The 14639-nt window shown below is 40.5% G+C and overlaps 1 protein-coding gene across 2 annotated transcripts in view; it reads left to right on the top strand.

Moving 5' to 3' along the window:
- lrrc1 (leucine rich repeat containing 1) overlaps positions 1 to 14639 on the top strand; it is a 250060-nt gene that overhangs the window by 169991 nt on the left and 65430 nt on the right. Inside the window, exons 12-13 of one of the 2 annotated variants that reach the window (XM_078213275.1) lie at positions 1925 to 2097; positions 5976 to 6112. In XM_078213275.1, the coding sequence (XP_078069401.1) occupies positions 1925 to 2097; positions 5976 to 6112 (310 nt within the window). The remainder of the gene's footprint in view (positions 1 to 1924; positions 2098 to 5975; positions 6113 to 14639) is intronic. The other variant, XM_078213276.1, reaches the window with a different exon arrangement.

Raw genomic sequence — 14639 nt, forward strand, 5'->3', positions numbered from 1 at the left:
GCAGAGACTATTTCACTGTGAGCAACCTCACCACGCTTATGAACCGCCACCCCTACAATATTTAACCTGCTCACAACAAGAGAAGGAACAATTCTTCAGCAGAAAGGAGCTGTTGCAATCTGACATCTTCCTTCAATAACTGTGGACAAAGCATTTGCTAATCTGAATGATAATCATGGAATCCCTACAGTGCAGAAGATGGTCATTCGGCCCATTGAATCTGCACCGACTCTCTGACGGAGTATCTTACCCACACTATCTCTGTTTCCCATGGCCAATCCACTTAACCTGCACATCTTTGGACTGTGGGAGGAAACCGGAGCACCCAAAGAAAACCCACACAGACACGGGTAGAACGTGCAAACTCCACACAGTCACCCAAGGCTGGAATCGAACTCGGGTTCCTGGCACTGAGAGGCAGCAGTGCTAACCACTGTACCACCGTGCCGCCCACTGTGCTACCCTGCTGCCCATAACACGGGCAGTGCATTGAGTGGGATGCCAATGTGTTGGTCCTCCTTTTGCAGCTGCAGTGTACCCCTGCATTCTTCCCAGCTCAACTCCTCCATAAATAAGCACATCGCAGGCTGTTGGCTGGATGAAACGACCCTGGCCCCTCTGTTACTTCTGCCGGTATTCAGACAGACTAAATCTCCCTTATATTAAGTATAAGCTATGTTTTGGATAATGAAATTTGAAAAGATGCCCTAAAGTGTGTCTCTGCAAGTGCCATTTATTGCTACCTGGAATCTACCACCAATTAAGAATCTTGCAAAATTTGCCGACTTTGATGCTTTTAAAAAATTAATGGAAAGTAGAATTGTTACTCACAGTCAAATTTAGAATTACATTGCATAGTCAGAATCAAGATGTTGAGTGGTAGGGATGGACATGAGCAGCAGTGTTTAAAATCAGGTCAAATTGATTTAATGTTAAAGCTCACCCTGTGCTGCTTGATTCTGTTTATGTCACCCTAATCTGTGTGGCTTTAGCAGGTCTCAATACAGAGGGAAAAGAATTAGCTGTGGTTCCCCAGGACTGATGCATCTTCAGTGATCTCTTTGCTGGAGTGTGTACCTGTCCGAAGTGTGAGGCCTCCACTGGTTAAATAGTGTGCTGACTTTCATCATAAGTTCACGCAAAAGTAATGGTCATGTGGATAAAATAATGAGTGTCTGCCTCACATTGCTGCCTGTGCTTTCAGGAAAGGAGGGAGGAAATTGTAGGGGAAGTGGCTTTGTACTGTGCCTCAGAATTTGATGTCTCATTTGGTGTGTGAGGTATCAATGTCCTGTACGAATGTGTCTGTTTTACAAGTAGTAAAATTTACTGTAACCGATCAGTGCCAGGAGGTGAATTGATGTTGTGTGGAACTACTGGCTGATAGTCATAATTCATGTGTTCACTTTCGATTATTTTCATTTTCAATGCTGTGCCACTCAACGTTACACCTTTAAATTGAAACAAAAGAACTCGTAAATAATTCAATTTCTTTAAATAACTTTTGTATTATTGCTTGTGATGAAGTATTAGCCCACAGAAATGTGAACTGTTAATTTTCATTTGACTCTATGAACCACACAATGGTGCCCAATTGAGAGCGATTACTCCCAACATACAGCTATAGGCAATTTGCCACCAGTCCTAAAACACCGTATGATTGTGGCTCACAATAATTTACCCACCAATTGTTAAGCCTGTTTTTCCCGTGCATTCTTTCCCGTTCAGGCAGATTACGCTTGGCCATGTCTCCACTCTTTGCTTCTTCCTGACACGCCAATGAAAGTGTGTTTAGTGGAGAAAGAAATACGCAAACTTGATGGGAATGGCACTTCAGAACAATGGAGGTGCTGACCCATTGAACTGTCTGAGGCTTTTAACGGTTTATTTATATTGTATTGCCACCTTCTTTTGTTCGACACAGGTTGACGTACTTGCCATTGTCACTGACCACCTTGAAATTGAAGGCCCTCTGGTTGTCTGAAAACCAGTCACAGCCTCTTCTAACTTTCCAGACTGACATTGATGTGGAAACGCACGAAAAGGTTCTGACCTGTGTATTGCTTCCTCAACTGCCTTCTGAACAGAATAACTATGGTATGGTATCTGCCATTAGTAATACTATAATGTTCTCGTCAGAAAAGGGCACGTGGAAAGAGTTTTAGAAGGATTGATGTGTTTCAGTTAGTTTTCTTGAAAAACTAGATTGATTGCCGCATGGGGGAATCATTTTCATGTTTGCTTGTATATGTGGATCTCCTTTCATTTTTCCACTTGCTCAGTAACCTGTTTCAAAGTCGACTTCACCCTTGCTCTACTTTCCCACCTGCTTTTGCTTTGCCTGCGGCAATATTGAAAAATAATACACAATTCCTTGCACTGGATCTGTGAAACATCAGGGAAAAGGATGGTGGGTAATCCAATGATGTTGTATGCAGTGGAAGCAACCAGGAATTGTCACTCGAGCACAGCCTGTCACCATACTATGTTGCTTGAGTTTCACTCCATGCTTCAGAGTTACGTACCAATTGCTCACAATGCATTTGAGTTATTATCACGCAATTCCTGATCCAAACTTTTGTTATTTTATTGCACTGAACCAGTCGCTGTTTTTCTATCTTTACTTCCTCTGCTTAAATGATATTGCTTTGAGGAAAGGATTTTGCTATTAGCATATGTTCACGCATTGTATTTTAAAGCACCATCAATTTGCATAGGATTAAAAATAAAAGACCGCAGGTTGGACAATTTATTTTAAAACCAGACAAACCAGTATAATCAGGGGTATTGAGCCATCCATCCATCTTGTCTCAGATGACTAAATAAGTATTCACTTCCATTGTGCTGGGCATGATTCTGTTCAGTTGGACGTGGCATCATGTGTCTCTGGAGAATATACTGCAAGAGGCAATCATAAGTTTGCTTCATGGGCATGCCAGTGCATACCTGCCCTCAAAATTTGTTTAAAAGACAATCACTTCGCATCAAAAGTGGAAAATAATGTTGCAGCTTTGGCTAATGCTGAGAATAATTGGGCAGCACCAGCACACTCCTGAATGCTTGTTTTTAAGTTTATTTATTAGTCACAAGTCGGCTTACATTCACACTGTAATGAAGTTATTGTGAAAATCCCCTAGTCAGCACACTCTGGCACCTGTTTTGGTATACTGAGGGAGAATTTAGCATGGCCAATGCACCTAACCTGCACATCTTTGGACTGTGGGAGGAAACTCTCACAGACACAGGGAAAATGTGCAAACTTCACACAGACAGTGACCCAAGCCAGGAATCGAACCTGGGTCTCTGGCGCTGTGAGGCAGCAGTACTCACCACTGTGCCACCATGCCACTTAGCCCACTTAAAGGAATGATGAGCATCACTGTACCAAAAAAAAATTCAAGACAGACCCTGCACTTGGGACCCATCTGAATGTGACTGACTCTTAAAGCTGTGGTGCTCCCAAATGTGGCTCCTGGGTATCATCTTTTCCACTGAACAGAATCCTTGCCTCTGTTCACTCAGATATTTCAGAAGCAATATGCAGTTTTTAGCTGCTCTGGCAAAAAGACAACTTAATCTCCTTGCCCATTGCAGCCAGTGTTTCTGATCATGTCTATGAGGCTTCCCGATCCATGAACTGAACAAAATCATGCTGTGCCTCTTAATGATTCATCTCTTCTCTCTGGCTTAATTTATGTGCGAGCTCCATGTTTCTGCAGTCTACAAACATTGCATTCAATGAGGTCTTAATCACATAGGGTAAATATGTAAATAAACACTTTATTAAGTCTGTTCAGCTGTACGACCCACAAGAAGGGCATAATTACTCTCAAATTGCTAATCGTAAATAAAATGCTCTTCTTGCATTCCATAGGGAATATGTTAAGCTGCATTTATCAACATAAGCAAACACATTTTCTTGATCTGAGGGGCTATTGAGGTTGGGAAAGGGGAGAGGAGAGGGGCTAAAAAGGGGCGAGGAGAGGGGCTAAAAATGGAAGAATAAAGTAAACATCACAGACGCAAGTGAAAATAAACACAGGAACTGTACACGGGAGTATATTCAAGGAAGTGAATGAATTATCAACATCCTGGGGATTACCATTGACCAGAAACTGAACTGGACTAGCAATGTAAGTACTGTGGCTATAAGAGCAGGTCAGAGGCTAGGAATCCTGCACTGAGAGTAACTCACCTCCTGTCTCCCCAAAGCCTGTCCATCTACAAGGCACAACTTTAGGAGTGTGATGGAATACTCGCTACATGCCTGGATGAGCTCCGGCAACGCCCCAGAAGTTTGACACCATTCAGGACAAATCAGCCCGCTTTATTGACACCACATCCACAACATTCACTCTCTTCGCCACCTTAGCACAGGAACAGCAATATGACCATCCGCAAGATGCACTGCAGGAACTCATCAAGATTTCTTAGGCAACCCCTTCCAAATCCACAACCACTGCAACCTAGAAGGACATGGGGAATAGATGCATGAGAAGACCACCACCTGAAATTTCCCCTCCAAGCCACTCACCATCCTGTCTTGGAAATATATTGGTGTGGATGTACCTACACCACATGGACTGTAGTGCTTGAAGAACACAGCTCACCACCACCTTCTGAAGGGCAACTAGGGAAAGGCTATGAATGCTGACTTAGCCAGCAACGCCCACATCCCATGTAGAAAGTGAAATGGATGGTTATCCAATAGGCATCAACTGATAAATCAACTGTAGCAGGTTTAATTCAAATGGTAGCTGCATGGTTTGCATAATATTGTGTACAATGATGTGGAAATAATTAATTCATTCCATGTGAATTTAGCCAGGTCAGACAAACACATGTTTCTGTGATGTACATAGTTATTACTGACATTTTAGAGTTTCAATTCATTTATTTTATGGAACGTATGAATATTTTTTCCTAATGCTTTTTTTGCAAGTCCCATTGTGCATTTTTCTTTGCCTGTTTATTTTCTTTTCAGCCTCACTGTGCTCTATTTTCTTTCTCTGTGCTTTTTCAATTTACCTTCTGCCGATGTAAGTATCATTGTATACTTTTTCAATGCCTTCTCTCCACTATTTTAAAGTTCCATTGTGAACACACTACTTGCTCTGCTCTTCCTTTCAACCCTGCTCGCATTTTTTATTTTCTCACTTTCTCTACCTTTATCTACACTCTTCATTAATGTTCCTTGAGTTTTCCTTACATAATTTAATTCCCCTTTTGTGCTTTCACCATTCCTAGTTTCTTAAAAGGCATATCCCCTTTTCAGTGAAAAGAACTCTTGTTGCGCACGCATTTTAAAAAAAAACAAATATCCTGTTAACTTTTTTAAACTACTTCTTTGATTAAGTTTTGATTTTGTTCTCTTCCTTGAACATGTTCCTGTGCGTATTTTGATTTGTGTCTGTGATGTTTACTTTACTTCTTTAGTCCCTTCTCCCAACCACAATAACCCCTTAGGCCTAGAAAATGTGTTTCCTAATGTTGGGAAATGCAGCTATAACATAACCCTGTCCTCTGGCATAAAAGTCCAATTACATTTGGATAACAGTCAAGCCCTAAGTCATATTGTCTCTGCTGTATCTTTGGACCAAAGATGAGGAATAACTTTGATATTTAAGATGGATGTTATTCTGATTTCTAATATATTATAGTCAGTTTTTAAATCTATTATTTGCTGATGAGCAGGAAAAGCTGTGAGGAAGCACCAAATCAAGTCAGAGACAGATGCTCAGCAGCAGAAAACTGGACCAAAAGTCCTAATGTCACTTTGAGTATTGAAGGGCTTCTTTCATATTATTTCCTCTTTCATGAAGAAAAATGTTCAAAGAGTGATTTTCCTCTGTTTTAAAACCGAGTAGCTTATAAATAATTTTAATTACTAAAAATATAAACATAATGCAAGCTTATTACCATTTCTTTTTTGTAAAATTGTTTAAGTCATTGACTGTACTCAAACCAATTTCCAGCAGATAACTTGCCACGCTGTGGAGCATTGGAAAGCTTGGTGAATGACATGTCTGATGAAATGTGGAATGAACGTGCAATGAACAGAATCAGTGCAATACGCTTCTTAGATGACGACGATGATGACGATGAAGAAAAGGTAATGGATGAGGAGCTAATTTCCATATGGTGCAGGAATATCTTTTTCAATCAGTCAAGGAAACCAATGATGTTTTCCATAAGTCTTCGATTTCTTTAATCCTTATATAGTTATTATTTAATACAGGCTATTGGACTAGACGAGATTGAGGTTAATAAGGAGGAGGTGTTAGCAATTTTGGAAAGTGTGAAAATAGATAAATTCCCTGGGCCGGATGGGATTTATCCTAGGATTCTCTGGGAGGCTAGGGAGGAGATTGCAGAGCCTTTGGCTTTCATCTTTATGTCGTCATTGTCTACAGGAATAGTGCCAGAAGACTGGAGGATAGCAAATGTTGTCCCCTTGTTCAAGAAGGGGAGTAGAGACAAATCTGGTAATTATAGACCAGTGAGCCTTACTTCTGTTGTGGGCAAAGTTTTGGAAAGGATTATAAGAGATAGGATTTATAATCACCTGGAAAGGAATAATTTGATTAGGGATAGTCAACACGGTTTTGTGAAGGGTAGGTCGTGCCTCACAAACCTTATTGAGTTCTTTGAGAAGGTGACCAAAGAGGTGGATAAGGGTAAAGCAGTTGATGTAGTGTATATGGATTTCAATAAAGCGTCTGATAAGGTTCCACACGGTAAGCTATTGCAGAAGATACGGAGGCATGGGATTGAGGGTGATTTAGCGGTTTGGATCAGGAATTGGCTAGCTGTAAGAAGACAGAGGGTGGTAGTTGATGGGAAATGTTCATCCTGGAGTTCAGTTACTAGTGGTGTACCGCAAGGATCTGTTTTGGGGCCACTGCTGTTTGTCACTTTTATAAATGACCTGGATGAGGGCGTAGAAGGATGGGTTAGTAAATTTGCGGATGACACTAAAGTCGGTGGAGTTGTGGACAGTGCGGAAGATTGTTGCAGGTTACAGAGAGACATAGATAAGTTGCAGCGCTGGACTGAGAGGTGGCAAATGGAGTTCAATGCCGAAAAGTGTGAGGTGATTCACTTTGGAAGGAGTAACAGGAATACAGAGTACTGGGCTAATGGTAAGATACTTGGTAGTGTGGATGAACAGAGAGATCTCGGTGTGCGTGTGCATAGATCCCTGAAAGTTGGCACCCAGGTTGATAGGGTTGTTAAGGTGGCGTACGGAGTGTTAGCTTTTATTGGTAGAGGGATTGAGTTTCGGAGCCAGGAGGTCATGTTGTAGCTGTACAAAACTCTGGTGCGGCCGCACTTGGGAGTATTGCGTACAGTTCTGGTTGCCGTATTATAGGAAAGATGTGGAAGCGTTGGAAAGGGTGCAGAGGAGATTTACCCGGATGTTGCCTGGTGGAAGATCGTATGAGGAAAGGCTGAGGGACTTGGGGTTGTTTTCGTTAGAGAGAAGAAGGTTAAGAGGTGACTTAATAGAGGCATACAAGATGATCAGAGGGTTAGACAGGGTGGATCGTGAGAATCTTTTTCTTTGGATGGTGATGGCTAGCACGAGGGGACATAGCTTTAAAGTGAGGGGTCACAGATATAGGACAGATGTTAGAGGTAGGTTCTTTACTCAGAGAGTAGTAAGGGCGTGGAATGCCCTGCCTGCAGCAGTAGCGGACTCGCCAACATTAAGGGCATTTAAATGGTCATTGGATAAACATATGGATGATATTGGAATAGTGTAGGTTAGATGGGCTTTAGATTGGTTTCACTGGTCGGTGCAACATCGAGGGCCGAAGGGCCTGTACTGCGCTGTAATGTTCTATGTTCTATTATCTAAATGCACTGTTTTTCTAATGGTTTGGAGCAGCATTTTAAACATCCACGCTAATGCTGCTGAGTGCATTGCAGGTTACCTGAGGCAGTTCAATGTGCAAATGAGTAAATAATTAATGGTATAAGTTAACCATCGTCCTAAATCCACCTTCCTCCACTGAAAAGTTGTCTTGTTGACAGCAGACTGAAAAAGGACCATTCCTATTTGGATTAGTTCACCAAATCGTCTGTCTAGGAATGAAGGTAAGTGCTGCCAGATTGACAGGGCCATCCTTCCCTTCCTAATTCTCTGGAAAAGGGCACTCCAACAACCTGGAAAAGATGGGATGGGGACTGCAGAGGCCCACAAACCTTTCCCTATTCGTATGCGCCAAACCATCCAGTTTTTCTTGCTGCAAGTCCCTTGAAGGCATGTCTGCAATGAATAATGTCAAAATGTGTCTCACTGAACAATGCATTTCACCTTTCACAAAACCGTGACTGTTGCTGTGCTCAAAGCATCTCAAATTTAGTGTGAGCCAACCCCATTTTAACTAGCCGCATGCAATGTTGGACATTCCCTCTGCTGCATCTAATACCTTTGTGCAATACTGTTTTTTAAATCTCTCTCTGTCTCTCTTGCTCTCCCAGGGTTTTTGGGCCCTTTTTGAGTTTTCACTTTTTGTGCCGATACATGGGACGTTTGTCTTCAGTTCGAAATCCCATTGGTCATGTGCATGGCCCTGACCAACATACAAAATCTAAACTGCACACGTGCAGCTCTTTCCCAGCTGGCACATGCTTGGGGTCCCAAACTCCGTCGGGTCTTGGGAGATGCCGACCACAAAGCTGAAGACGAAGATTAGTTTTAGTTTAATTACATGAATTTTGATTCATTTTGAATCTTTTTTCAGTGCCACTGGTTGGGAACCACTGATTCAGGTCATTCATTCGAGTTGAAGTAAAAGGAGGGACAACTAAAAGTTAATTGTAACTATCTCGCATCAGCAGCAGGTTGAAAAAGCAATGGTACAAAATTTCTAACTGCATATCTGTTGGCCCACACAGACTTTGTAAGTTCTCCCTGGACCTTTCCAAATGAGTAGTGTCAGAACCATGGACTGCCACTTCATTGCATGTTCTTGTTTGCCATTGGCTCCAGACATTTTGACTGGAACTTCTAGAGATAACCTTAACTATTACCAGACTTACAAACCATGAGATCTGATTCTGTATTAATTTTGCTTACTGCGAGTCAAACGAGGAACCACTGCCTCTTGTGCGCTCACCAAGCTGTCACTCCAGGCAGCAAGAAAGTACATCACTTCAGTTTGGAGCAGCCCGAAACACTAATTACCACCTCTTCCTATTGATTTACTTCATTGCAGTGTTAGTGTATGCCTATTGTGACAGTAATAAATAAACTGATCCTCCCTCATCACAGAATAGGCAAGGCCCTGATACTAATCTGCCATTGGGGAAAGGCAAGAAGAGTGAGAAAAAAATCTTTGATCCATTTCTTTCTCAGCCAAGCCAAAGCAGAAGGTCAGTGTGGGGGACTATATATAAAGACACTGATATAAATGAGCAACCTGCAGTTTAATGTGCATGTGTGAATACTGTATAAGAGTCTCAGTGTTAAGTGTTTACAGGTACCAACAGACCTAATACATACTACCGTGCAGTGTTTATGCAACACAGCAATAACAACATAAAAATGTTTGCGAGGGGAATAAAACAAAGAAAAAGGATGACTGAGCTGATGTGCCACCTCTCTTTGTTACCGAACTGCAGAATGGTCATTTATATCTGTGCATTTCCCCCACGCTGACTTTCTGTTTTGACTTGGCTAAGAAAGAGATAGATCAAAGATGTTTCTCACTCTTCTTGCCTTTCTCCAGTGGCAGCACCAAACAGGGTGGAGAATATTTCTGGCTCATTTACCCTCTGCCATTATTTTACAACTCCAGTAAACCAGTTCTAGTTACCCTTCATTGTAAACTACAAAATATCACAAATCAATCCCTATCACGTCTTATAAATTGAGACTCGTTTTGTTGCTGAAATGTAGATGTAGCTGATATCCACGTACGTCAAATCCCATCCACTTAGTAAGCCTTTGTTTACTGACTGGAAAAGCAGATGCCTGATGTCTGAGCAGGATTTAGATGCTAAAGATACTAATTCTATAAATGGTTGCTTGCAATTTTTAGTTTTATCTTGCATTCAATAAACATTACATGGAAGTCCATTAAAGTTTTTTTTAATGTACAAAATAACACTCTGTTTGTCCAACATTTTAAATCCAACAAAATACATGTACTTACTACAGTTCAACCTGTTTTGTGGACAGTATAAACTGGTTTTTGAGACTATTGAAGCAATAGTTCTTAATACTACATTAATGTAAGAGAATATTCTGAAATTTAAACAATTAGTTGGCAAATAACAATTGACATAAACAAGGTTACAATTTTCTGCTATGTTGTTTATTTGCTATGAAGCAGAATGAGTAGAATCCCTGTTAAACTGACCTGGATTTTGCAATCCTTGGTGAAGGAATGGCGCTTATTGTTCATTGTGCTTACCTGCCCACAGAATTTTCCGTGCTATTGAGCAACATTTTGCAGTTACTGAAGATCATTTCCTGCACTGTTTCCTGTGCGGGGGATCAATGGCAAATGAGCAGGGCAACCAATAGTGTGACCCTTTAACTAGTCAGACTGAAGGATCCTCACTGAGACACACAGCGTATAAACCAGGAAGTATAAATTAGAATATTTAATACCATGTAAAATCTGGTACAGAAATCAAAATAAAGAAAGAGAAAAATGGGATTAAGAGAGTGAGAAAAGAGGCAGAGGTGAAGATACTTCCTTCAAAATCTCCAACAATAATTTAACTCTTGGAAGAATGAGATTTTGTAACTATGAAATTTACCTTTTGGGGCCAGAGGGATTGTTCTGTTCTAATTAAGACCTAATGACATTATTAAAGATTCACTCAGACTTGAATGCACCAGCCTAACTTTTTCGGTTGTGTTTAGTGGATTAAGCATTGCAATTAAACATCCTTGCATGTATTTAAATGCCAAATGTCTTGATGGGGTACTGGGGGAACAAAGCTTGTGGAGGAGCAGGGGAAATCAGCTTCCAGATTGCCACATTTAACTTTATTCCACATGAAACATGAAGATGGACGAAATACTGTTTAAAAATGAGCTAAAATGCCCATGCAAGTATGCATTGGGAGGGACCAGACATGAGGATTGCTGAAACATAATTACAGAAAAAAATTCAGGAGGAGGAAATAAAATCTGGAATTAAAAGCTAGTCTTAGTAATATTGATGATGAAACCATTGTCGATTGTTGTAAAAATGTAATCACTTCATGCCCTTTAGACCAGGAAATCTAAATCCTTACCTGGTCGAGCTTACATGTGACTCCAGACCCAGAGCAATGTGGTTGGCTCTTGACTGCCCTTTGAAATGGCCCAGCAACCCACTCAGTTCAAGGGCAATTAATCCAAACATGCCCACATCTCATGAAAAAAAATTTAAAAATCTTACTACAACTAATAAAGCTTTACAATTACAAATAAACTGCATGGAGCTAAATGAGCAAAATATTCACCAACAAATCGATTACTCTGGAGCCACAGACTGGACTGGATTGGATAGCTCTTCTAGATGTTGCTGATTGTCTCCAGGTTCTCTTTTCATCCAAACCGCTAGGCATTGTTGAGTTCCTCCAGGTCCTCCTTTTGCCGGCTCTTGCAAAAGAATATATTGAACAAAATAAGCAAACTCAGAGGACAAAGTCCCTGGCCCTGATCGATTGCATACATGTACTTTAGAAGAACTTAAGGAAGAGCATTAGTACTTCTAATTCATTAGAAAAGGGTACAATCCCAGAGGACTGGTGGATTGCTAACACAATTCCTATATTTAAGAAGGGGAATAGAATATATCCAGTGAAATATAGACAAGTCAGTTTAACATCAATGTTAGGAAAAATGATGGAATCCTTGGCAAAAGAGAGAACATAAGAAATCTAGAAATGAAAAATATAATAATCAGTAGTCAGTGTGGATTTGAAAAGGGAAAATCTTACCTGATCAACCTTATTAATTTTTTTGGGGAGGTAACAATGGTAATGTGGTAGATCCAATTGTCCGTATTTTCAAAAGGCCTTCAATTAGGTGGCTCATAATAGACTAACGAATAAGATCAAAGAATGTGGGGACAAGTGACAAAATGGATTGTTAGTTGGCTTCAAGACAGAAAGCAAAGATTATGTGTGTAAGGATCAGAAAGGCAGAATGTGCGTGTTCCACGATGATGGTGCTGGGACAATTGTTATTCAAAATTTGCTTTAGTGAGTTGGATATTGGAATCAAAAATACAATTTCTAAATTGGTGGATGGCTCTACATTGGGGTGGGGCAACATAGTCAATACTGGAGAGGACTTCAATAAATGACAGGAGGACATTAACGAACTCTCAGAATGGATATATATTTGGAAAATAGCGCACAACACCGATAACTGTGTGGTAACACATTTTTGATGGGAAGAATAGGGGGAGGGTTACTTATTATTTGGAAATGCAAGATTAAGTGGGGTAGAGAAACAAAGGGGATCTTGATACAAATACACCAATTAGTAAATGTTGTGCCACAGGTTGGCAACGTCTTAAAAATGCAAACCATGCACCAGACTACAAAAAGTCGTGAATGTCGCCCAATCCATCACGCAAACCAGCCTCCCATCCATTGACTCTGTCTACACTTCCCACTGCCTCGGCAAAGCAGCCAGCATAATTAAGGACCCTAAGCACCCCGGACATTCTCTCTTCCACCTTATTCCTTCGGGAAAAAGATACAAAAGTCTGAGGTCACATACCAACCGACTCAAGAGCAGCAGCTTCCCTGCTGCTGTCAGACTTTTGAGTGGACTTACCTCGCATTAAGTTGATCTTTCTCTACACCCTAACTATGACTGTAACACCACATTCTCCACTCTCTCGATTCCTTCTCTATGAACGATATATTTTGTCTGTATAGCGCGCAAGAACAGTCGTTTTCTGTATGTTAATACATGTGATAATAAATCAAATCAAAAGACTTCATTTTAAGAAAGATAGAACTGAAAAGTAGGGAAGATATGCTAAACCTGAATAAAAACATAGACCTCACTTGGAGTAGTGTGTGCCATTCTTGTTGCCATATAGAGGCAAAAGAGAGGGTAGAGAAAAGATTGACAAGGATGATACCAGAAATCCATGGCTATACATATCAGGAAAGCATTGACAGGCTGCACCTCTCCTCTCTTTAAATCGAAAACTGAGGATTGAGCTAAAGAGGTCTTTAAATTTCTGAAAGATTTTGATAGAGTAGATGCAGAGAAAATGTTTCTGCTTGAGGAAGATTATAACTAGAAGCTGTTAATATAAGATAGTCACCAAGAAATCCAATAGGGAATTCAAGAGAAACTTCTTCACCCAAGTGGGTTGAAGTGAATAGTATAGATGCATTTGAGGGGGACCTAGACAGTGTCAGAGAGGGAAGAGAATTGAGGGCTATGGTGGTGAATTTAGGTGCAAAAAGATGGGAAGAGACTCAGGTGGAGCATAAACCCAGGCATGGACTGGTTGGGCTACGTGGCCTGTTTCTCTGCTGTAAATCCTAGATAATCCTGTATAATCCTAAATAAACTGTGAATGTGATGACGCCAAAAGTTGCTGTCTGATTTACTTTATAATAATGGTGAGCACTATCGTCCCACCATTATTTCTACTGCAAAATCTGGGCCATTGCAATTTTTTTCAATGAAGTACTGTTTGGCTTCCTTCCATGTCAGTAATCTGTGCTACTAGCATTGAGAGCCATATAAATTGAGTCTCACATTAGGTGGCCACTACAGCCTGGGAGATTTATTTTTCCTGTCTCAAGTATACATTCTAAATATTAACATCTCTTAGCAACTGCTCAAGATGCACTGAGCTTTGTGTGATATTACAATGATTGCATTAAACTTTTATTGTAGCTTAGAAAGCAAGTTTGCTGTCTTCTAGTCAGCGGTCTATTAAGTTTCATTGGAGCAATTTATTCTAATTCAATCTCCTTGCTCTTTTACCCTAATCTCTTTGTGTTTAGCTATTACTCATTTAAATAAAATTGACATGGTTTCAGTGGTCATTTATAGTCTTTCAGGGATATGAAAATTAAATGGGTTTAACACTGTGGCTCAAATAAAAGTGTATTCCTTTCCTATTTCAAATATGCTACCCTTCCTGTTGTTCCATTAATCTCTTTTCTGAAGAGTTGAGACCAGACACACTTATGCCTGGTGTCTAATTCCTTAGTAAGAAGTTTAACAACACCAGGTTAAAGTCCAACAGGTTTATTTGGTAGCAAAAGCCACACAAGCTTTCGGAGCTGCAAGCCCCTTCTGCAGGTGAGTGGGAATTCTGTTCACAAACAGAGCATATAAAGACACAGACTCAATTTACATGAATAATGGTTGGAATGCGAATACTTACAACTAATTAAGTCTTTAAGAAACGACTGAGCAGAAACTGATAGCCAAGTTCCGCACACACGAGGACGGCCTCAACCGGGATATTGGGTTCATGTCCCACTATTTGTAACCCCCACAGAGTTTCACTGGCTGTCTTGTCTGGAGACAATACACATCTTTTTAGCCTGTCTTGATGCTCTCTCCACTCATGTTGTTTTGTTTCTTAAAGACTTGATTAGTTGTAAGTATTCGCATTCCAACCATTATTCATGTAAAGCCTTTA

This window comes from Mustelus asterias, chromosome 5, assembly GCF_964213995.1.
Source record: "Mustelus asterias chromosome 5, sMusAst1.hap1.1, whole genome shotgun sequence".
In the NCBI taxonomy this organism is placed as follows: domain Eukaryota; kingdom Metazoa; phylum Chordata; class Chondrichthyes; order Carcharhiniformes; family Triakidae; genus Mustelus; species Mustelus asterias.